Consider the following 24,233-nt stretch of genomic DNA (forward strand, 5'->3'; position numbering starts at 1 on the left):
CTATCGAAGGGATTTAAAGTGCTCCTCTCTGGCACATATTGCCAAATGTAGTGAAATATTCTGGGTACTTAAATTCCAGTTCGACATCAAGTTTCCAACTCGTTTCCTTAGTCTTGTTTACCTTGAATTTAAGCCACAAACCAGGATTCTACTGTATAATCTTCCGGGGATGTTACAAAATGTTTGATGGGGCATCAATCATTATAGGCGGAAATTCACTCCTTTTTTTTTCTCGAGGCATCATATTAAATGATCCATTTCATTTGGATCAAGAAGAGGCTCAACATGAGAAATAGAACAAACTGTTTGATTCTGTCTTTATTGGGAGCTGTATCACAGCTAATGCATGTAAAGCCTTCAGTATGCGATAGTGAGAGCTCAGTTATGCCAGGGAGTGGGAGTGAAGAGAACTGAAATGAAATTTAGTAAATTCATATTTAAATAGAGTGTTCTGTCACTTAAAGCTTATTACAACACTACCAGGAGTGGGGATTGAACCCACATGGACATTTGTACATTGGATCTTAAGTCCAATGCCTTAACCACTCGGCCATCCTGGTCTACAGCGAGATGCTCTTCAGTTGTTTAACATTTAAATATGATTCAACAATTAAAAAAAATTAAACCACGAAACCTCTTAGAGTTGCGAGAATACTTCCTTTGTGTATAAAATACATTGTGAATGCTTTCTCAGCCTTTACTTTTTCGTTTTTATGACATTTTTTTGACCGAGCACGAATATTCTTTTGTCCATATCTTCCCAATGGAAGCACAGAACGCCGTCAAACCAAATCCATTTTAAAGACCAAGACTTGTGGATATTTCCACAGCCTCTACATCAAACTATCAGTGGGCTAATTATCTTTTTTTAAACCTCCGGTTTTTCATCGATGCGTAATTACGCACTTACTGGAACCCAGAGGACCGCTGTGAACAGACGTTCACAACGCGAGAAATACTGTTCAATACGGCTTCGTGCGAATAACCCGCCTATGACCATAGGAAGCAGAACAGCGCAGTCTCCAATTACCCAGACTGTAAGCACAGAAATAAAGCTTTGTTTGATTTCTGAAACCCTTCCTTTACGCCCTGTTTTCATTCAGGTAAGGGTCAACTATATTGACAATACTACTGACAGCAGGAAGATTAAAATATTCTTTACTCAGCAGCTTATTAAAAACAGCTCCCATGATGTTCAAACTGATTTTTTACACAGAACACTGACACAGCTTTGCGTTCTGAATCTCTTTTTCTATTGCTTTTATTTAATATGGCACAATGCACTGGGATAGGGGTATTCTGTTCACAAACCAATAGCATTTAAATCACAGCACCCACAATGCTGCAAGTAAGTGTTTTGCACACTAAGCAGGTCTTCTGACTTTTCCCAGCTTTGTTTTGGGTTGTGGAACCTTTATTTTTTATGATTTTCTGAAGATAACACTACAGGTATACACTGGGATAGGTGGGTCTTATTCATGGCTCAATAGTAATTCAAATACAACAGCCACACTGCTGAAACCATATGTTTTACACACCAGACAGGGCCCCTAACCTCATACAACCTTGCTGTGGCTGTGGCCTCTTTCTTTATTTTTTTATGATTTTCTGAAAGTAACACTACAGGTAATACACTGGGACAGGTGGGTCTTCTTCATAGCTCAATAGTGTAGTGGTTTGATGGGTTTACTGAGACAATTATTAATTGTAACAGTAATCACGAGGTTGTTCGTTGTAGCTTTTAGAAAATCAATCGTCAGAACAACTAACAACGCACACACACGGGTTCAATACACGAGATACATTTATTAATATAAATTGTGCACCAAAGATATACTAGTCTGCCTGGATACGAGCGGCAGACCTTACTGTGAGGGTTATCCAATATACAAGGTATATAATCTCGAAGAGATGCAAACACAAAGAGATACACAACAGAGAATATATGTCAATATATATCGTTCGGTTACCAAATCGCTAACCAGTGTTATTACCCACTGTTACTCTAAACTCGGAAGTAAATACATTACTCATGAATTAAATTGATAACAACTTGTGTTGAGGTACAATTGAATTCTCGAGACGCAATGTAGAACATGGGGTTTACTTATCCACTGTGTATGGATTTGGAATCTCCCGGCACGAACACCAATCCAGCTGACAGGCTCTGTTGCAGCCTCTGTTCCAGCGGTTGTCCAATGGGCGTTGTCCCGGCGTCCTCTGGCTACCGGCCAACCAGTCAAGGTGCAGCTCGGAGTAGGACGGGCGGAGAAATCTGACTGCGGCGCGCAGGGCAGTCGTTGCTCCGAGGGGATCTACCAGGAGTCCGGCTAGCTAGTAGAAAGTCTCTATGCACAGAGTGTGACCGCGAGTCCTCACAAGTCACTCTTTTGCCCGGGAAGAAGCTGGTTCGTTCCCGGTCCAGCGCTGCTTCTGAATAAGCTATTCAGGTTGTCGACGAGGGTCCAACTGTAGGCTGCCGTTGATCAAGCGGAGCATTCACGTTGGTAGAATTTTGAGTACGTACGGGATCCTCGGCCTCGCGCTTAGAACAAAGTCCAAGTCCTTTTGCAGACAACAGCAGTTGTCACGTGATTGTCTCTGAGGATGCGCGAAAATGGCCAAGGAGAGCCCCGATCTGAGCTTGCGCTCCCTTTTTGACCAAGACCCAGATGTGTGCTGATTGGTTGAGAGTTTGGCGGGCATTGGAGACCCACATGGTATTACCACGCCCTGCCAGTCCCTGATTGGTTGGTCAAGATGAGATATAATTCACTTACTCTTGACACTTAGGAATGCAGTCCAGATGTCCATTCGGCACTCCCTAGACTGATAGGCGCCAATGGTTGACCATTGATCATGATAGCCAGGCTTAGCTAAGTGCATCCCCGTCTGGGAGCTTGTTCCTTATCAAAAGAAAACATCTTAAATCAGCCTGCATAAATACTTTCTCTGTGGCTGCACCACAGAGATGGAGGGTAAGATGGGGCCTCCTTTAGGACAGCATACCAACGCTTAATTCTGTCTTATTAACAAGCATTGCCGCTACAATAGCAATTCAAATACAACAGCTGCTGAAACCATATGTTTTACACACCAGACAGGTCCCTAACCTCATACAACCTTGCTGTGGCTGTGACCCCTTTCTTTATTTTTTAATGATTTTCTGAAGGTAACACTACAGGTAATACATTGGGATAGGTGGGTCTTCTTCATGGCTCAATAGTAATTCAAATACAACAGCCACACTGCTGAAACCATATGTTTTACACACCAGACAGGCCCCCTAACCTTATCCAACCTTGCTGTGGCTGCGGCCCCTTTATTTATTTTGTAATGATTTTTTCAATATGACACCATTAGACAGCCGGTACATGGGGATAGGGGGGTGGTATTCACGAGTCAATAGCTCTTCAAGCACAACAGCCACAGTGCTGCAACCAGGTGTTTTACACACCAGACAGGCCCCCTAACCTTATACAATCTTGCTGTGGCTGTGTCCCTTTTCTTTATTTTTTTATGATGTTTTCAATATGGCACCATTAGACAGGCGGTACATGGTGATAGGAGGGTGCTATTCACGAGTCAATAGCTCTTCAAGCACAACAGCCACAGTGCTGCAACCAGGTGTTTTGCACATCAGACAGCTCCCCTAACCTTATATAACCTTGCTTTGAGTTGTGGAACATTTCTTTATTTTTTAATGATTTTTTTACTGTAATCAAGTGTTGTGCTCATTAATAATAATAATAATAATTGCTTACACTTATATAGCGCTTTTCTGGACACTCCACTCAAAGCGCTTTACAAGTAATGGGGACTCCCCTCCACCAACACCAATGTGCAGCATCCACCTGGATGATCCAACAGAAGCCATAGTGCGCCAGAACACTCACCACTATCAGTGAGGAGGAGGGATTGTAGCCAATTCAAAGAGGGGGATTATTAGGAGGCCATGATTGGTAAGGGCCAATGGGGAAATTTGGCCAGGACGCCAGGGTTACACCCCTACTCTTTTCAAGAAACGCCATGGGATTTTTAATGACCACAGAGAGTCAGGACCTCAGTTTTACATCTCATTCGAAGCAAGGCGCCTGTTTACAGTATAGTGTCCCCGTCACTATACTGGGGGCATTAGGACCCACATGGACCGCAGGGTGAGCACCCCCTGCTGGCCCCACTAGCACCTCTTCCCGCAGGAACCTTAGTTTTTCCCAGGAGGTCTACCATCCAGGTACTGACCAGGCTCACACCTGCTTAGCTTCAGTGGGTTGCCAGTTGTGAGTTGCAGGGTGATATGGCTGCTGGCCATAATCAGCAGCCTTCAGTACTGAAGCAGGTGTGAGCCTGGTCAGTACCTGGATGGGAGACCTCCTGGGAAAAACTAAGGTTGCTGCTGGAAGAGGTGCTAGTGGGGCCAGCACCACCATTAGGCAGGCCTCCTGACCTTTCACAGTCATGCTTTGTTGTGTGAAACTTTAATTATCTTTTTAGGATTTTTTGAACATGGCAACTTCCACCGAGATGGGTGGGGGGTGTCGGGGTGCTCTTCAATACCTTTTTCATCTATACACACAAACGGATGTAACCAAGACACTCAGAACCTGTCACGCAGGGGCTGACTGCTGAGGATAGGGATCCAATGCGGTGCCCTTGGTAGGGTTGGCGCGAGACGCAGGCGTAGTCGGAGTAAACAGGCAGGGGTCTGAGTCCGGGAAGGCGTATGTCGAAGAAAACTCAGTCTTCACTCAGGTTGGGAGATTGTCAACAGAGATCTTTAATACAATCAGCTGAAGGGGAGCATATCACAGAGAAAGGGTTTCCCCTAGCACTCAAGACATGCTCACTGGACTGAAGTTATACTTTCCTTTTTTATACATTAAAAGTAGGCAATACTTAAACATATCAAAGGAACATACAGGGAAAGGGGCAGTGTCAGAAGTCAAACAAACAGGACAGGGGGGTGCCATTTGGTATCCTACAATCTGTTTCAATTTTCTCTGGTTGAATGGGTGTGAGGAATCACAGGCTTTAGTTTGCACCTAAGACAGTGGTCTTAGGTGCGAACAGAAACCTTTCCCACGCATAGTCACTGTCCTTCCACACGTAGCACAGGCGTAGGCACAGAATCGACAGGCGAAAGTGTAGTCGAGGGACTGGCAGGGGTCGGAGTCCGGGAAGGCGTAGAAGTTGCGTCGGTGTGGATTCAGAAGGCAGAGGCGTAAACGAAGAGACAGGCTGGGGTCAGGATCCGAGAAAGCTTAAAACAGGCGAAGGTACAAAATCGAGTGGCTAAAGCGGTAGTCGGAAAAGCGGGGTCGAGGTCCAGGGGAGAAGTCGTAGTAAGGCAAAGGTGTAGTTAGTACGTAAGCTCCTGGAGAGAATCTCAATCGTGAGCAATGACCGGGGGGCAGATGAGGGTTTAAGCAGAGGACTGATTGACGCGTGCACGTTTGGTATGGGGAGAGCTCGTAGGAATGCGGGAGCGCTTGCCTGCGTAAGGGAGATTCGTGGCAAAACCAACAGAATCAACCTGAACTCACAGAAAAACAAGAATGCCCCGAGACACCTGCACCCCCCCTGGACCACTCTGGTATCAACACCCCCAAACCCATCCATACCAGCTAACAAGACTCAGAATCGGTGCAACCCTCCAACCTGGACCAAGAGCAGGATGGGACAAGAACCTGCACCACACTACGCACCCCTCATCCAGACCAGCAGGACAGCCAGACCACAGACAGCACCATCATGTAACCCCCCTGTTCATTCCAACAGAAAAGCCGAACTGACCCCCACCAGCATGGCGACCCTGCAGCTCTGGTCACACCAGCAGGCCCAATGGGCTCAGAGCTGGGGGACATACAGATGCTGCCATTCAAAATGCATGGGCAATACCGCATTATTTTCCGGGACGCTGTACGCAGTCTACCGCAAGTTACCGGTAAATACCGCGAGTTACCGGTAAATACAGCTAGTTACCGTAAATTCTCCTATAATATGACAAGCAAAATAATAGTATCCAGAATTTCGGCAAGGTGGAGCTAATAAAGCTCAACCTCTCATGTTTGAGCTGTGGCCATCAAAGTCTTTAACGAAGATATTACTAATAGTATTAATAATGAATGACCTTGGACAAGCTGTAAGTGTAAACTCAAAGTATTGCCCTGGTCAACATTCTTTTTTTCATTGACTGTCTTTGTAAAAGTAACACCACAGCATTTCGCAATCACGCATTTGTTTCCAATCATGCAAAGTACAGTAATTTTTGATAATCGATTCACCATGCCTTTCACATGCTCATAAAAGAGATTGATTTAGGAACATAAACATATTACTGTATGAAAACTGTACTGTATACAGTATGTATATGTATATTTAATGTCTTAACTGTGCCCGTTTAAGTATTGAATATTCATATCTAATTTTACCACTGAAGGGAAATCTTAGTAGCTGAGCATAAAAAGAATAGGAGCATACTGCAACGCGTGTGAAGGCCATAAACTATATTAATTTTGGAACATAAACATACAGTATATGGCTGGTCTCGGTACTTTAAAGAAAACATACACGAAACATGGTTTCATTATGACCAGAATCGGTCTTGAGATATTTTTAACTTGATTTACAGTATTTGAGAGGTATGTCTTAACACCGATACTACAGTACGTAAATACTGCTCACGTATATGTTTCTAGGTTTATATTATGCATTTCATACGGTCAAATTACTTTTGAGCAACTAATAAGAAGCGCGAAACGGTATGCGCAGGGCGCTTTAGTTTTGTTTTACTGGGACTCTGCTTTAACAATGTCGCCGTGGATTGATTAGAGATATCAAGTACATACAAGTCATTTTTTAAATGTTGTAGTTCGTCTTGTAAAAATGTTACGAGTACATCATCTATCAACAATTACACAGGTTCTTTTTCCATATTGCGGATTTTGGGTAGGTAATATTATTTTCTAAATTTGAAGTTGTGAATATATGATTTGGGCAAACAGAGCCGCAAAGAAGTACATTATGGGTTGTTGTTTTTTTTTGCAGTTTTATCTAGAACAAGTGATGCTTAAACCTTTGTCTGATTCTTGTGAAACTATCCACACGACAGTTACAGTACCTAGGAGTTGACTTCAGTGATGTCACTGATGGGATGTTTCTAAAAATCCATCCTCTGTAAAACGTCTTCTCTAGTTGTCCTGCATATGTATTCGCTAATGAAGCTGTGTGTTCTGAGCCTGGATCTCTACATTTCTGTATGAACCAGCTTAGAGGGCTAAAGACAGCTTGTGTTTAAATTGAGTGTAAGGCAATTTATGCTTCTAAAGTCATGGTCAGCATTTATTATTGTACTGTGCTGTAAACTTGTTCGGTGCCTAGTCACATTATTTTATAGCGTTTTTATAGCGTTATCAAATCCGGTGGCGCTGTGTGTTAGTTTCCTGACTCCCATGTCACATGGTCTGTGATTGAAACCTGTGAAACCGGTTTAATTCGTCACAGCCAGCACTCCGGCAGAGAGGGGGTTGTACTCGTAAAGTAGATTAAAGAATCGTCTTTAATTTTGTTACGTTATACATTTTAGAAACGTTTCATCCATACAAACACCACAAAACTATTTTCGATTGTATTTCTGAATAGTATGTTACACTTAGTTCACTGTTTTAAATACATCTAATTAAGAAAGTTAGGTGTTAGCATAAACTATTAGCAATCAATAATATTAAATTAAGCTCTGTAATAAGCTGTTGCACTTTCCCCCGCATCTTGTAAAAATATATTTTCATTGTTCAAATATACATTACGTCTGACTATCATATAATAAGTTAAATACAACAATAAAGAAAAAATAGGGTTAAATATAATTCAAAATATTTTGCTAACAATGTTAACTGTTTATGAATAATACAATGTATTAACTAAGAAGTAGGATGGCACAGTTGTTAGTATGTTTTTTGTTTTGTTTCTTTTTCATAAATACAACAGTAGTACCTGATGTCTCAGTGGCTTTCAAAATTAAATTATGCATGCAAACCTGTGAACTAGAAAGATAACTAAGATATCCATCCATTTATAATGGTGACAAAGTGGTTAGCATTGCTATCTTGCAGTAGTGGGGTCCTAGGTTCAATTCCTGCCATCCTGTGTGTGTGGGGTTTACATGTTCTCTCTGGGTTAGATGGTTTTTCTCCATATGTGTGATATGACTCTCTCTCGCACTCCAAAACATACTGGTAAGTTAATTGGTTTATGGGAAAACTGGCCCTGGTGTGTGTGTGTTTGTGTCTGTCTGTCCTGTGATGGACTGGCACTATGTCCAGGGTGTATTCTGCCTTGTGTCCGTTGCTTACTGGGATAGGCTCCAAATCCTCTGTACTGGATAAAGAGATTAGAAATGGATGGAAGTAAAGGCACTGTGTGGATGGAACTATACACAGTGTTAGAAACCCACTATGAAATGGCAGCATCTCACTGAGAATAAAATATTTTATAGTGCTGGCTTAAGGAAACAGCCTTTCCACCTCTCTTGCACATCAGTATCCATACCTAGTTATTTAAACAAATTGCCTCTAATTATAAACATCTTAATATGCTGGCTCTGTGGATCCGCATCAGCTATGTTTGCCCATTCCTTCAATTCATGTGCATCCAACACACAGTTCAATGCTAGCAACTACACATAATCTAAAATACAATCCTTATTTCAGTATCTATGTAAACATATAGTCTGTTAACTTCATAATCTTCATCAAAAGTATGCCTAACCCCATTAGGAAGTGTTCTTGTTATAAGTGTATTCCTCAGCTTTCCCCAAATTATCTTCTTCTTGCCAACATCTCTAGTCTTTTATCCTGCAATAACTCAGCCAACACTTAAATCTCCAAAAGCTGCTTGTGTTAATTTCTTTAAATCACAAATATCATGTGTAAATACTGGCCATGTAATACTCTGCATTGTGGAATAATAGTTTATTTTAAAGGGAACTAGAGAAACTAAGAACTAGAGAAATCAAGAAAGGCTTTTTTTCTAGAATTAATAAATGCACATCCTGTTCACTGGGGAAATTAAATCCACACTGAGCAATCTTCAATATGTTCAGAATATGACAGCAAGAATCCTATCAGGGATGCATTATACCTGTTTTCAAGTCCTTGCACTGGTTACCTATCAGATTTCGAGTCAACTTCAAAATCCTTATCCTCCTTATATACTGTCCTACAACTGTTATTATTGATCACCGAATTATTGTACTTGACATGACTTCATCCAGCCTTTCCTGAACGTCTATGACAGGCAGAGAGAGTGCTGTTTCTGGTGCGATCTTTTGCAGCTGACATTTCACTGTTTTAAACGAACAAGAAATTAGATTGCTCAAAAATCAGTTATTCTATATAAACACAGAGTAATTGCCCTCCGAAAATCCTCTTTTTCTTGTTCGTTTTAGAGACCTTGATCGAAACTGATTTTAGATGTCAGAAAGGATTTATTTTCTCTGTATTTCCTACATTGCTTTGTCGAGATTTTAACTTTATATCTAACTTTATATCTAGGCTCAGATTTCAACTTTAAATCGTACAGTAATTAATAGCAGAAAATACTGATGTTTTGCGCCCTCCTACCACAAAAATATATGTTTTGTAGTTGGGATTAACTTTATTTCGTACGCGTAGCTACTCCGATTCGGACACCGAACAGTTAAAGATAGCGGCAAATCAGACACCCAGAGAGAGGGGGGGGGCGTCTTCTCGCCTCCATAACTAAAATGCCAAATAGGTGTGGCTTAAGCGACATACACAGTCGTGTAACTGACAGTTTGAGGTAGCCTATCGTGTAAATTTAGCTTTGTTGCTGATAGGTTAAGCTTTCGAAACTCTGCCCCAAAGTCATGTGACTGATTTTTCGCCCTGTTTCGTTGGTTAAACGCAATGATCACAAGCACCACCATGGTAACTGGGATGTGTAGTTTTTAATTCCGTTTGAATTATAACTGTACGTACTGTCTTCATATTTGGCCAGGGCTTTAAAGAGAAGGCGCGCCAAAAAATTTCGGTGCCGTCATCTCCGCTTTAAAGGTACCCCCGTGCTGGAAGAATTTGACCCCGGAACGTTTGCCCAGCGTAGTTATAGTGGACATAAAAACAAGAGTTCGCTGGCATTATATCCTAGAAGACACAGACCGGCGCCAGACTGGTAAATGCTTGATGAACTAGGGATTGGACAGTTTCCAAGTGCTTGTACAATCGATGGAAATGTTCAAATAAATGTGCAAAAGAAATAAACAAAATAATCATTTATTTCATTATCATATTGGCTAGCTAATGTCCTCTCTTTGCTAGTTAGTGGCTGTGTTTCTGCGTTGGGTAGCAACGGGTGACTGTTCTCAGGCGGAAGATGTAAACAGCTTAATTTTCGTGTTATATAATTTTTAAAAATTAAAATTTATTCTATACAGCAATCACATATTTGGGTACCGTTTCATAAAACTTTCATGCATAAAATGTTTAGGGAGAAATGGAAGACTGGTGTGTATTTTTTCTTTAAACTATCAAGACCAGCCATACACAGTACAGTTTATGTACATACAGTAATGTTTATGTCCCTAAATTAATATCGTTTATGACCTTCAGATGCGTTATGCTCCTCTTCTTTTTATGCTCAGCTACTAAAATTTCCCTTTAGTGGTAAAATTCCGTATAAATATTCAAAACTAAGCGGATTGAAACGTGCACAGTAAAGACATTAAATTATTAAATCTTTTCACTACCAACCAATGCACCACGAGTGCCCCTGTCGGTCATTTTGGCCAGCCAATCACTTACCGCGGTGCCCTACGGTGCCCTGCGGGTTGGTTACTTTACCGCGGGTTTTTAACGCTCATTTTGAATGGCTGCATCTGTATTTCACTTCAGCCTTTCACTCTTGCTTCCTTCCAATGAGGACGGAGCTGCGGGAGAAAGGGCGCTATAGAGGATCGCTGTGGAGAGCTGCTGCTGTGCTTTGACATCTGAGCTCTGTGGAAAACGATCTCAATACAATTCTGAAAAACGCGACTCCCCGAACGCCAGCCGAACAAGTCTCCACAGCCGAAGCGCTGTGTCTCTTTTCAGCTGGCGATAAACCTTTCCTCGATCCTTTGCGGACTTGTAAAACTGTTCCTGATCAGAATAAAAAACGCTCACGCTAATACACAAGCACCCGTGTCTCTCCAAAGCTGACAAATAAACAGACGGACATGCCGCACTGCTCGTGTGAACAGGGGAATGAGCGAGCAGGGATAGGTCGCCTCCTGCGCTTAAATGCTTATAGCACCTGGTATTCTCAGGCGGTCTCCCATCCAAGTACTAACCAGGCCCATCCCTGTTTAGTTTCCAAGATCAGACGAGATCAGGCGTGCTCAAGGGGGTGTGGCCGTAAGCGAGAGCAAGGCTCGCTGGCACCCTTCTTATAGAGAGGACAGCTCCGTCACCTCTTTTACGACGCTGCTTTTTTTCCCTTGCGTTTTTCTCTTCTTCCCACGTTCTCTCTCTTCACTGCCTTCGTCCCCGCTCTATTTCACTTCAGCCTTTCACTCTTGCTTCCTTCCAATGAGGACGGAGCTGCCAGAGAAAGGGCACTATAGAGGATCGCTGTGGAGAGCTGCTGCTGTGCTTTGACATCTGAGCTCTGTGGAAAACGATCTCAATACAATTCTGAAAAACGCGACTCCTAGAACGCCAGCTGAACAAGTCTTGAAGTGGAAATCTAATAAGTAAATTGATTCTTAAAATGTAGAGAGCTTTGCAAAAAATATATTGGTGCTTTAAGATAATATATTTCAAGGATGTAAATGCTGTGCTACAGTACGTGCAGAATTTTAGAAAACAGTGCATCAACAAAGTACACTGTTTAGGTTACTTTAGAAGACAATGTACCAAAACAATATATGCTGTCTGGGTCATTAGAATTAGCTGAAAGTAACTGTATTAGCTTTGAATAACAAATCTTATTGGTTCTTCTCTCGCTTTTTGATGTAATCTGTTTTCTCTTAGGGAAAGGGGAACTTTTAGAAGGGACAAAGCGCTGAGCTTTTTTACAGCGCATCGTCTTTTAAAAACCCTGTACTGCTTGTAACAAATTGAGTCTCTGGTTGCACTTTGCGAAGTGGCAGCAGGGCTTGCAATATTGAAATAAAGACCTTACTCAGGTGAGAACTTTCTCTTGTGGCTTCCTTGATAGTTCCATGACAATTTGAGGGCTCGTCCGGGATCAGAAACCTGAACGCGAACGGCTGCTGAAACTCCATCCGTCCCTGACAATTTTAGCAAAATTGGACGAACCTCGGAGGATAAATTGTTTATCCTTCCAGAGACGCGTCTGGAGAATTGGCAGCTGTCTGACGCCAGTAAGTGATCCTTAAAAATTAATAGTTTGAGAAGCGAGCCACAGGGGTGTTCTCACGCGGGTTTGATGAGTCTGGGACTCATATAAAGAACTTATCTTAACACAGACGTGTGGTTTTTGCTCTGCGGAGTAGTTGATGTGATAAGGTTCTAAGTAAGGCACCGATCGGTAAAAATGGGAAATTAAAATTCAAAGACGAAAGTGGGACAGAGCAGTCCAGCAAAAGTACATGTACGACAAATTCAGAGAAACAATTATAGCCTGGGTTAGAGTAAAAAAAAATGTTTTATGTTCATGAACTGTAAAGCTAGGGTAATAGGTGTAAGGGAACTTGCACATAATTTATATATGATAATTAGGGGCCCATAACTATGAAGGATCTTTGTAAGTGAATCAGAATGGACAGAGGAAAGTTGAATTAGGAAAAAGAAGTTTCCTGAAGAAGGGGAAACTTAGAAGAGAAGGAGAAGAAAGGAAAGAAAGTGAATTGGAAAACGTATGTAATGGAAAGAAGAATCACAGAAATAATGGGAAGCTTCAAAAAAGACTAGTCTTGAAACTAAAGAACAGCAAGCTGCAGCTAAAGTCATGGCCATGCCTTCTAAAAAGAAAAAGTCTCCACCGAAACTAGAAAGCGGTCAGGAGCCAAAGCCTTTTCACTTGTTCATGAAATGCCAATGTGCACTTTGACAGGTCCAGAAGGAACATTGACATTGGTCTCCTAGTGAATTATTTGCATTAGTTAAGACTTTTCCTAAATTGCCTGATGACCGTAAAGAATTTCGAAGAAAGGCAAGCCTTGTTCTTGATTGTCTTAAGCCTAATTACAGTTACATAACCTTGTTGCTAGATTATATTGTTCCTAAAGGTTTACAACGTCCTCTAAAAAGGAGGAGGCAGATTGGCGGATACGTGACCCAAATGATGAAGAAGTATCCATCTAAATTAAACCACACGGACATGGAGAGGAAAAGTTAGGCGGCCGCTTCTAAAAAGAGGTAAGGACTCCTCTTTTCTAAAAAGTCCCTTGTCCTCTCCATGTTGCTGTGGTGCTGAAGCAAGTACAACAGAAAAATGAGTTAATGGTGTATGTGTTTTTAGATGCCTGTTTTGTAAAGGTGGGGTAGAAAAAAAGGGATTGCTGAAGGAATAGCATCTCGCCCTGCCCGTGCGAAACAATCCAGGTGTTGCATCCTGGTACACGACTGCAGTACGGCTGAAGGTAGTAACTAGAACTGTACTCACAGAAGAGCCGAAAATGGTAACTCGATTCAACTGTGTGTTTAAAGCCAGGATTTGGAACCTGGTCTGTGTTCCCGAATTTTGATAGTTCGTCAGTTTGTCTCGACTGGGGGGCTCCGCGGGGCACGTGGGAGAGGTGAAAATGGTTTAGTGTGAAGAAAAAAAAAAGTTTGATTAATCCAAAGTGAAACTTAAAAGAAATATGTCAGACGGAATTTAGGCTGAACAGAAATGTAGAAAAGTGTATGAACATTTGGATAAAAATAAACAATATTTAGAGGAATATTTGAGAATTCAACAGAATATCATAGATGAGACGCAAAAATCTCTGATGGAAAAGCTAAAAGCAATGGCTGAACGAAACGAAGTTATATATGCAGAAAAAGAAACAGCAAAAGAAGAAATAGAAGAGAGAATCAAGGAGAAGGGTGGGAATTAGTGTGGAGATTTTTGAAAGAGCATTACCCACCGAAATCTGATTAGAGAAAAGTAACAGCATGTCAGCAGAAGGAAGTGAGGATGTTTCAGATTTTACAGAAAGGTTTATAGCTTTATGGATAGTATACTCGGGGTTAGCCGATGAGAAGGAAGTGAATGAAGATACTTCCACAGTAATAAAACAAATTTACTTGAGTGGGTTAAAACCTGATGTTGCCAAGAATGTACAACTATGCTTTCCTGATATTATGGACAGCGGAGACAGATTTGATTTAATAACTCGCGAAGCATGCATGCAGAAGTGCGAGCGCTGCAAATGGGAGGTAAAAAGACTCCCAAGGAGGAGAAAAGGGAGCCGCCAGTTTGTCGAAATTATTGTGCGACTTTAATGTTATACCGAGATATAAAACCCCAAAGACAAAACTACTAATAAGCTGGTGTGCAGTTACTAAAAAAAAGGTGTTTTTTGGAGAAATTGTAAGAAAGAGGCTTGATTTCACAATTGTCAGAAGCTGAAACGAGAGCCGTGCGTGAACTAATAGTTTTAATCTAGTAAACCCCTCTGTAGCCTTCCTAAATTTATCTCAGGATTTAAATAAAAGTGAAATAATCTTACAGTGTGCAGTAACTGGGGGACACAGGAGCACATCTGTCCTGTTTTTAGACTAAAACAGTATAAAGATGTGATATAAAGTTTTCTAACGGGTAACAGGAGGCTACAGGAGAAGGGGTGCAAGGGTTGTGTTTAAAGCAAATATAAGCTGTCACAGTCTGCTTGGGAAAAGATGTACAGTTTCAACTACTGATGTGGGTGGGGGACACCCCAGACCTATTTTAGGCCCAGACTGCAGCATTTTATAAGGAATTACTGCATGAAATAGCATTTATGTAAACTAACTCAATAGAGTTATGTGATATTGTGATTGGAAATCTTGATAAAGCTGTGTGCTTCCATACACTCGAGCAGTTTTGATTCCTAATATTTGACCTTAGGTGTGGGAACGGGTCTTTCTTGCCATTTGATTTCCAATTGATCAGCACAGTATAGAAAATAGACCCATAAAGCAACCTCAGCAGTGACAAATGTCACTGGGTCACTTGGGTTTATACGTCGGGGTCCGGTAGTGAAGCTCCGCTCCTGTTTAGCCTCCGAAGCCGTACAGGGTGAGGCCCTGGCGCTTCAGCGCATACACCACGTCCATGGCAGTAACGGTCTTCCTCTTGGCGTGCTTGGCGTGCTCGGTGCAGGTGAAGTTCTCCAGGAACACCTTCAGCATCCCGCGGGTCTCCTCGTAGTTCAGCCTGGAGATCCGCTTTACTCCCCCACAGCGAGCCAGGCGGCGGATGGCGGGCTTGGTGATTCCCTGGATGTTGTCGCGGAGAACCTTACGGTGACGCTTAGTACCTCCTTTCCCGAGTCCCTTTCCGCCTTTGCCTCTTCCAGACATCTTCTAGTTATCAGCTGTGAACACGACACACACTGCTCATCTTTGATGTATAATAGACATCTTTCTTTGATGTCTATTATACATCAAAGAAAGAATTTTATAGGTGTAGAAACTAGTAAATAAAGCCAATGATTTGTTTTAGAAATGTATTCTTAAAATATACAATTATTCACACCTGAACAATATGTAGTTCAAATTATACATTATATACAATATTGTATTCAAATGTCTAATCATCATAAAAAACACAACTAGTTAACTTCAGTTACAAATTCTAGTAACATGGCAATATATATAGTAATGACAAACACAAACTAATTACATGAACACGCTAATATTTAACTCAAAACCACATTTCGATTCAAATATAAATTTTTAAAATTTACAACTTCTTTATTTCCACGAAAATATTATTACTGTAGCACAAACGCTACTTTCTAATAAAGACAGAAAGAAACTGGTTGTTTTGTGTCTACTGGTGATCCTCCTCTCGATACTAATAAAATGTTTAATATGATCCCTCGAGAAAAAAAAGGAATCAATTTCCGCCTGGAATGATTGATGCCCCATCAAACATTTTGTAATATCCCTGGAAGTTTATACAGTAGAATCCTGGTTCGTGGCTTAAATTCAAGGTAAATGAGACTAAGGAAACGAGTTGGAAACTTGATTTCGAAGTGGGATTTAAATCACCCATTTCACATTTTACTTCATTGGGCAGTATGTGCCAGAGAGCAATGCTGCAGCATCCCTTTGATAGCTCAGTTGGTAGAGTGGGGGACTGTAGTGGAGTCAGCGGGGAATCCTTAGGTCACTGGTTTGATTCCAGCTCGAAGGAAGGTGCTTTTCGTGTACTTTAATCAAAGAGTTAAAAAAGCGAATCTGTTTTATTCAGACATTGATCAAAAGCTCAATAATCGACGAAGCAAAGGCTCCTGTTCCGAATTCAGCCCACGTCTGATTGTCTTGTTTTGGCCAAGATCTGATCTTTGAATTAAGGGACTACACTGTCTGCTTTGTAATCCAAAAATACATACAAATGTCAAGTTTTTTGTAGATATAAAGCAGTTCTCTGTTTTCAAAGGATAGTTACCTAACTGGCATAATGATTTGGTATTGATTTTGTATCGTTGTATTATAAAGTTTGTGTCTTCTGTGTTTTTATCGTATTGTGAACTTATTTTTTAAACAAATGCTTACAAAGGCAAACACGGCACACATCTGTTTATACCAGCGGTGAATTGTACATTTTTATTAAGTACAAGCTACTGTGCACTTCTGGGAGTATAACAGGTTCGATATAAAGTGGCAAAAATATAAAAGGGGAAAATACCCCAGTCTGCATGTAAAGCCCTCGTTGTGACTGTTTTAGATAAAATGGCGTACTATGCACGAAATGTTGCAGAAACACAATCTGATATTTTGATATAGGTAGGCCAGTGCTTCCAAAGCATGCAGGTGTAGAACAGGACTTAATGCATTTTTATACAAAAATTTGTATTCTATATTCTGGTCGCTTGCAGATTAGAATGGCATCTGTTTAGCAATAATATTATTTATGGTACCTGAAAGTTTCAGATTGTTGCACAAAGCTAAGGTATGCGTATACGTGATCTGACAACTGGAATCAATTTCCTGTCGTTAAACTCTGTTTATTTTTAAGTTGAGGCCCAGGATCCAAATTTTCAGTTCTGATTTTTTAAAGTGATATCTTTCCTTCCTGTCGTGGAAGTCACACGATGTGAGCAATTGTTTTTTTTACGTTGCGATCCAAAGAGCCTCAGACGCACAGTCTAACAATAACCAAACCAGAATGGATTCTGCTGGGAGCCGGGCTGAGCTCATTCTCACTCCCTGTGCTGAAAACAGAATTATTTCTTCCCCGAACATCGTCTACAGATCACTTGTGCGCTTTTAACCTTCTCGCAGCTACGGGCGAGACTGACGCTCATGATATGAAGGCACCCGCAGGAACACATTCTCTAACTCTCACAATCGCGACAGACTTCGCTTTTTTAAAAAAAAGTAGATATAGCACTGAAAAAAGCATTAGCTTTATCAGTTTTTACATTAATCTATTTTGAATCAAAGTTTGATTTTTTTATTGCATTTTACATTATAATTATAATAATCATTATTGCTTACACTTATATAGCGCTGTTCTGGATACTCCACTCAATGCGCTTTACAGGTAATGGGGACTCCCCTCCACCACCACCATTCTCCTGAATGATCACAGAGAGTCAGGACCTCGGTTTTACGTCTCAGCCGAAGGACGGCACCTGTTTACAGTTTAGTGTCCCCGTCATTGTACTGGGGTATTAGGACCCGCATGGACCGCAGGGTGTGCGCCCAGCGACAAAAACCAGATGTGTGTCGGGCTCGGCTGCGAGCAGGACAATGACGTCACGGGGACAAAGTAGAGGAAATCAAAACGGTTCTATAAAAGACCTGTGTCAGCTGTTGGTTTTCACTCTGGACTCTAAATCCTCCGATCTGATTTTAAATCTCTCTAATACCTGAGCTGCAGCTTCTTCCGAGTATTTATTTGTATACTTATTATGTGTAAGTGTATAGATGAAACCTTTCATATATTGTTCAGTTTAAATCAAAATGCTTTACTAATACAAGAGGGAAGTATAGTATGAAGGATGTGACAAATGTATGATTTCTTGGAACAAAACGGTTTTTATTTGCATTCGAAATGAAGCAGAATTTTAGCACGACACACAAACCCTTTGTCTTTTTTAGAGAGTGATTTTTAAACAGACAAAAATGTAGAAAACGTGTTTTTTTAGCCCTGCAATAGCAGGGTCAGTGACGTAATGAATAACGCGTCAGCCCTCGCGTCAGAAAATTATAGGTTCGACTGCCGTCTGGCTTGTTGAGTTTATACCACTTACATTCTTTTATATAAATGAACTGCACCTGAAAGCTATAGAAAACACTTTGGGTAAGTTGTCTGCAGCCTCATGCGAATTTCGACAACTTACCCAAAACACTGTACTGTCTGGAGTTCAGCTCCAGCTCTGAACTCAATTGCAATGAAAAACCATGCGTAACAAAACTGGAGAACAGCTGAACTTGTGCTCAGTTCGGTGATGAGGGTTCAGAACTGCCCTTGTTGTAATTAGCACGAACTGCACAGGCTCTGAATCAGACCATGTCAATTAGTCTGATCAGTATAGGACACGTTAATGTAGAATTATTAATAGGTTTATTAGTTAGTTAGTTCAGGTTTACCCACCTGAACTAATGTAGAATTATTACTTGGTCTGTCTCTTGTTTGTATATAAATGAATGTCTCTGACAACTTAATGTTAGTTTTACGAGTTAGTCAGGCGTTGACATATGCACGAGTTTACGAAATGTCTCACTCCTGATTCAACTCATGTTCTATAGGAGATTGGCGATTCCTCCTGTTTCTCGTACAACCATATCAGAACAGAAGCCCGTGTCACCCAGCTGTGATTCAAGATCGACTTGCATCTTTATCCCTTTTTTGTTCGTGATCATTATTTTCTTTAGTTATGATCAATATTGAACTTTTCGAAATGAAATGACAATAATCAAACATGCAGGCAGATTTTTGAAAAGTATTCGGAATTGACAGGGTGCCCCTTTGGAACAGTCGTTAGAAAATGTGAGAAAATGAAAGTTATGTAAGCTCTCACACAAAGCATTGAAGATTGGAATCTGAGTGTAAAAAAGCTACCCGTCTCCCAATGATAGGCAGGGATACACACCATGACTCGAATAGACTCAGCGAACTTTAACACCTATGATATTACGAGTGCTTTGCACGTGTCGAATTTCAAGAAGGAACTACTACAACAGTTGTGGACATAATTCATTACCACCGGCAAAGTCCAATGCCGGCAACTTCTGAGAAAATAATGTTCACTCATGGAATTTGGTCTTTGAACGGGTGGCGGGAAAATTCATTTATACTCCTGTTGCACCCTCAGCTGAAACATGTTAAAATAACAACGCAGATTTGTTGGAGAACCTGACAAGAATTATTGGGTTAGCACTGTATATATTCTGGTATATTTACTTTAATTTTAATATAAATGTCAACATGCATGCTGTATAATCTATTGTAATTTTAAAATATGTTAGCTGAGGATGCGAGGGGGGCTATTATACCTTGTGAAACACGCAAGGAACTGTAAAAAAGGCTGGTATTTGAATAAAATTGGCGATCACAAGAAAACCACAATTTATGTGGTATTATCATCAATATCCTTCAAAATCTATGTTCAAATGAAGGATTTAAAGAAACTATGAAAAAAGCAACAGTAATAGCAGAAGATTTTGATTTTTGCTCTTCAAGTCAGTAGATCGACATAGAGTTGCACCCCTACAAACAGCACAAAGGATGAAACCCACCTCTTTCGTTATTGCTGTTTGTGCCAGTGAAAGTAGCATTTGTGCTATTGAAAGCATCTCAGAAGATGAAGGTGCAGTCACTTCCACATGTCATGATATCATTAGATCCAACGACAAGAGCTGAAGCCCCCGGCATTTTCCAAGCCAGCAATGTGAGTAAGATGGACATGGAGGAAGGTAGCGTGGCTGAGCGGTCTAAGGCGCTGGATTTTAGGCTCCAGTCTCTCTGGGGGCGTGGGTTCGAATCCCACCGCTGCCAAATGTTAGTGTTTTAAGACCTGCAATACGATCAGTAAAAGCGCTTTTTGTTAGGCTGCAGGAGGTGTTTAGAGATAGACTTTCTAAAAGACAGGCTTAACATCAAGGCAGAAAAAATATTTTGTTTTCTCAACAGAAATTCTCTTTGGCACGTTCAGCTTTATGTAGGGAACAACATCTGCCGGTTCACTTTTGAGGCAGTACACATGATAGTGTACCGGCAAGTACATTTAATATTGGCGGTGGTGGTGAGCTGCTTTTGTCTGTGAAACTCTTAATTCTTCACGCCGAATCATTGCCAGGGGTAATAGCTTATCTTTGAACATAGCGCTCCATCAGAAATACTTTGTTCGTGCTCAAAAGAGATCAGAGGATTAACTTCATGAATTCACATAGCATACCTTACAGGAAAAAATTAAAAGGGGAATTGATTGTGCTTCCTGATGTTGTTCCTGTGGTTTCTTTGGATACAGAGGTGAATGTTCTTTGACGTTCTGCTAGAGTATCCACTGAGTGGGCTTTATCAATCAGCTCGGATAGGTCATCAGTGCTCCGTCTCCGGAAAATAATCAGCACTGTTGTTTTTTCCTGTGCTGTCTTTCAAAACATATAAGATCACGAGTTTACAGATTTCTCCAAATAACAACTATACATTTTAACCCAGCGGTTAGCATTCCTTCAATCCAATAGTTTTACTCCTGGTAAAAAGCAGCGAAATATATAGAGAAATGATATTCAAATATTTCAACATTCTTTTTGGATTACCTGTATGGATATATCGCTCAGAATTCCTAATATGATTTTGAGTTCAGTTTTGCTTTAATACTTTCAGAGTCTTTTATTGACCTTGCTGAAGCAGAGAAGTGACATAATCACAAATGCGACCTACCTGTGCTGCTGTTTTTGGTTAATAATTATTAAAAAAACAGCTCTTGCATTAAGAGCAAGAGCAACCAACATGCTCGCTGGTTGTGTTTGGTATTTTCAGGGTGCTCTTCCTCAGCTGCAAAGTTATTTGGCGAGCAAAAACCTCTGAGAAGGAGTCTGAATCCGTCAACAACACAGGAATTCTAAGATCGCACTGCCGTCTTGTGTACAGAGATCTGCTTTTTCCTTATAGAGTTTTTTGGTATTTAAGAACACGTATCCTACCTTGAATGCTAGTTTGAAAAGATATGTTACCGGATCACAGATTTTCTTGAAAAGATTTGGGGATGCACTTACCGGGATTCAAACCCGACTCGATTATTTAGAAGGCACCTATACCACCAATGCACTTCTGAGAAACACCGGCACATTTCCGCAATCCTCCCTCTCACCTACAAAGTTATGAAGAGACAGACGTCCAATGAAAACTAATTTGATTCACTCAAGGCTCCGCTCTTTTATTGTGATGTCATTGTAATTAATGTTAGCTGTGATAAGGTGTTGTTTCTGTCTCTTAAAGTTTTAGTCTGCTCCTTTCTTCCTGGTTTAGAAATAACATGTTTCATGATTGTTTACAAACACCACTATCAATTATTTGTCCAGCTCTAATGCCTGTGTGCGTTGACAAGGCATCTCCAAAGGACATATTAAATAACATGATCCTTCCTGTTACCATTCCTGTGGTTGGAGCGTTGTTTCACCCTTTTTCGTTCTTCTACAATATTTGCAGACAGGACTTTATCACTCGAGTTGTACAAAACAAGTCGGTCCATGAAAATCATCTGTACTGCTGTTGTTCTATGCGTAGTTTAATCAAGGTAGTCGAGTGAGGAGGTAAAAAAGCACTCCCCGTCGATAAATCAATCATCGTCGCCCGTGTGTCTGGATATAAAAATAACAGATTCATTTTAACCAATCTCTGGAAGCTTCGATGCGGTTATTTTTCCTTCCTTATTTCTTCATTCCTATGAATTTACTCTGTAGTAGAGGAAACACAAAAGTGGGAAACTGCAGGCATCCTTCGTTAGTGGTGGATTGTGTTCAGAGAGCATCAGCACATCTCAGTTCCGTTAATAAGTCTTTTGGGGATATACCTCAGTGGTAGACCGCATGCTTTGCATGTATGAGGTCCCAGCATCTCCAGGTGCTTTATATTTCTGTGCTCACATTGCAATCTTCTGTTGAATGTGAACTCTTTGCTCATGTTCATAGAGAGCCAAGTTCACACAATTAAACTCAGGCACACTCGAAGTGCTACGGTGTTGCTCTGCTGTTTTAAATGTACCTCTAAAGCATTTAGTTCTGTTAACTACCAAATGATTTAAACTAATTTTATTAGTCTTCAGACGTGTCGTGGCTGTTGAAGAAGACACCTTTTGAATCTCACCCGGGATTTCTTGAGAGATCATTCAGTGAGCGAGTCCTCCCTCTGGACTCCACACTGAGCTGAAAGCTGCGCGAATTCCATTGTACAACCGAGAAAAAAACTGATGGACCAAACAACGACATTTGATGATTACAAGAAATTCAAGAAACACAACAGTCCGAACACAGGTTTGAATCCCGAACGCTTAATTTAAAAGACAAAGCGAAGGATACGACCTGTAAACTCTCTTCGTGTCTTACAGTTTATGATATAAAAAAATCTTACTTTCAGAATAATTTCTTGCTGCTGATAGACTTTTTATTGAATTTTAACAAAATGTTTTTTAATTTTTAACAAAAAAGTGTGCACACTTATAGAACCAAGGCATTGAAAGTTTTTTAATTGTTGTTCCAAAAAATGTTCAATTTGTTTTTGTTCTTAATGTTTTTGATTAAAAGATCTTATTAAATGCGAAAAAATCTGAATGTGATAAAAGGTCAAAATGCTATTGAAAAAATCAGTAATGTGAGGAAAGATGAATTGTGGGAGCCCCTTACCTCCCCATGTCATGCTGTATTTCTCACTCATTCTACTGGGAGTGGTGCCGTCGCTTCTGGATAAAGTCTGTCAGTAGACATTCCAGACGGGTCAGGTACTGTATGACTGCGCTTCGGCACAAGAAGAGACTTGAGAGGATCACGACAGTGTCATTCACCGTCCAGAGCCTGGATAGCTCAGTCGGTAGAGCATCAGACTTTTAATCTGAGGGTCCAGGGTTCAAGTCCCTGTTCGGGCGTTTGTGTTTTCCTTAAGTGTACTGTGAATTTAATTATAAATCGTATTTTATCTTCCACTCTTCTAGCTGTACTGTCGATATTTTAAAAGTTAATCACTTGTATTTTCTTTAGTGTTTCCTTTCACAAACCGAAAATGTTCAAGACTATTTTGTCACCACACTCCACGTAGATAATCACAGGAAAAGAAAAGGAAACGCAGTGAGGAGCTCACACAGTGAGTACTCTTGAATACAACAAGAGGAAAGGCACACTGTACATCTGTGGAACATCACGGCCGAGTTTACAGTGACGGCTTCTATTTCCACTGATGAATGAGACAGATTCATGAGGAGATCCTACGCACAACTAAGCGAACACATCGGTATTTCGGTCTGATGTAGAGGCTCCATTTGTGTCAGCAGTACTATAAATGTAAGTCTTATACACTTTCAGGGGCTGCATCTGTAGCGCTTCATCTAAGAAGACTGTTTTACTTTACCACACGGTTATATTCACCCACCCAATTTATTCTCAGAATACCCAATGGCTCAATAACCCTGTTTTCCCCTGGGAACCACCAGTGTACAGTCCCATTCCATTCAAAAATATAACAAATATATTAAATTAATATATTCAATGAACAAATATATTCAATGAGCAATGTAACACAGAGCTGAAACCGTTTTTCAGGATGGCTGAGTGGTTAAGGTGTTGATCTTAAACCCAATAAGCAAATGTCTATGTGGATTCAATCCCTGCTCCTGTAATTTGCTTTTGAAGTGACAGAACACTTTGAAGATTACACTATTGAAATATGTATTTACTAAATTTCAGTTCTCTTCACTCCCTGGGATAACTGAACTCTCACTATCACATACTTAAGGCTTTACATGCATTAGCTGTGATACAGCTCCTAATAAAGACAGAATGAAACTGTATCAATAATAAATGACATGTTTTAAACAAACGTGTATTGATAAACTTCATTATTAATAAAAGTGGTGT

General features: G+C 40.6%; 1 protein-coding gene, 3 non-coding genes and 1 pseudogene across 4 annotated transcripts; 2 read left to right on the top strand and 3 right to left on the bottom strand.

Annotated features, from left to right (window-relative positions):
• Positions 1-477: 477 nt before the first annotated feature.
• Positions 478-560, bottom strand: trnal-uaa (transfer RNA leucine (anticodon UAA)). Its single transcript has one exon. It is a non-coding gene; the product is annotated as a tRNA-Leu (tRNA).
• Positions 561-11,298: 10,738 nt separating this feature from the next.
• Positions 11,299-11,417, bottom strand: LOC138218698 (5S ribosomal RNA; annotated as a pseudogene).
• Positions 11,418-15,203: 3,786 nt separating this feature from the next.
• On the bottom strand, positions 15,204-15,509 carry LOC138243425 (histone H4-like). Its single transcript, XM_069199026.1, has one exon. The coding sequence runs from the start codon at positions 15,507-15,509 to the stop codon at positions 15,204-15,206; it is 306 nt and encodes a 101-aa protein (XP_069055127.1).
• Positions 15,510-16,259: 750 nt separating this feature from the next.
• On the top strand, positions 16,260-16,347 carry trnay-gua (transfer RNA tyrosine (anticodon GUA)). Its single transcript is given in 2 exon segments — positions 16,260-16,296; positions 16,312-16,347. It is a non-coding gene; the product is annotated as a tRNA-Tyr (tRNA).
• A 6,828-nt stretch (positions 16,348-23,175) lies between these two features.
• On the top strand, positions 23,176-23,248 carry trnak-uuu (transfer RNA lysine (anticodon UUU)). Its single transcript has one exon. It is a non-coding gene; the product is annotated as a tRNA-Lys (tRNA).
• Positions 23,249-24,233: the final 985 nt, after the last annotated feature.

The sequence above is a fragment of the Lepisosteus oculatus genome, chromosome 14, assembly GCF_040954835.1.
Source record: "Lepisosteus oculatus isolate fLepOcu1 chromosome 14, fLepOcu1.hap2, whole genome shotgun sequence".
Lineage (NCBI taxonomy): Eukaryota > Metazoa > Chordata > Actinopteri > Semionotiformes > Lepisosteidae > Lepisosteus > Lepisosteus oculatus.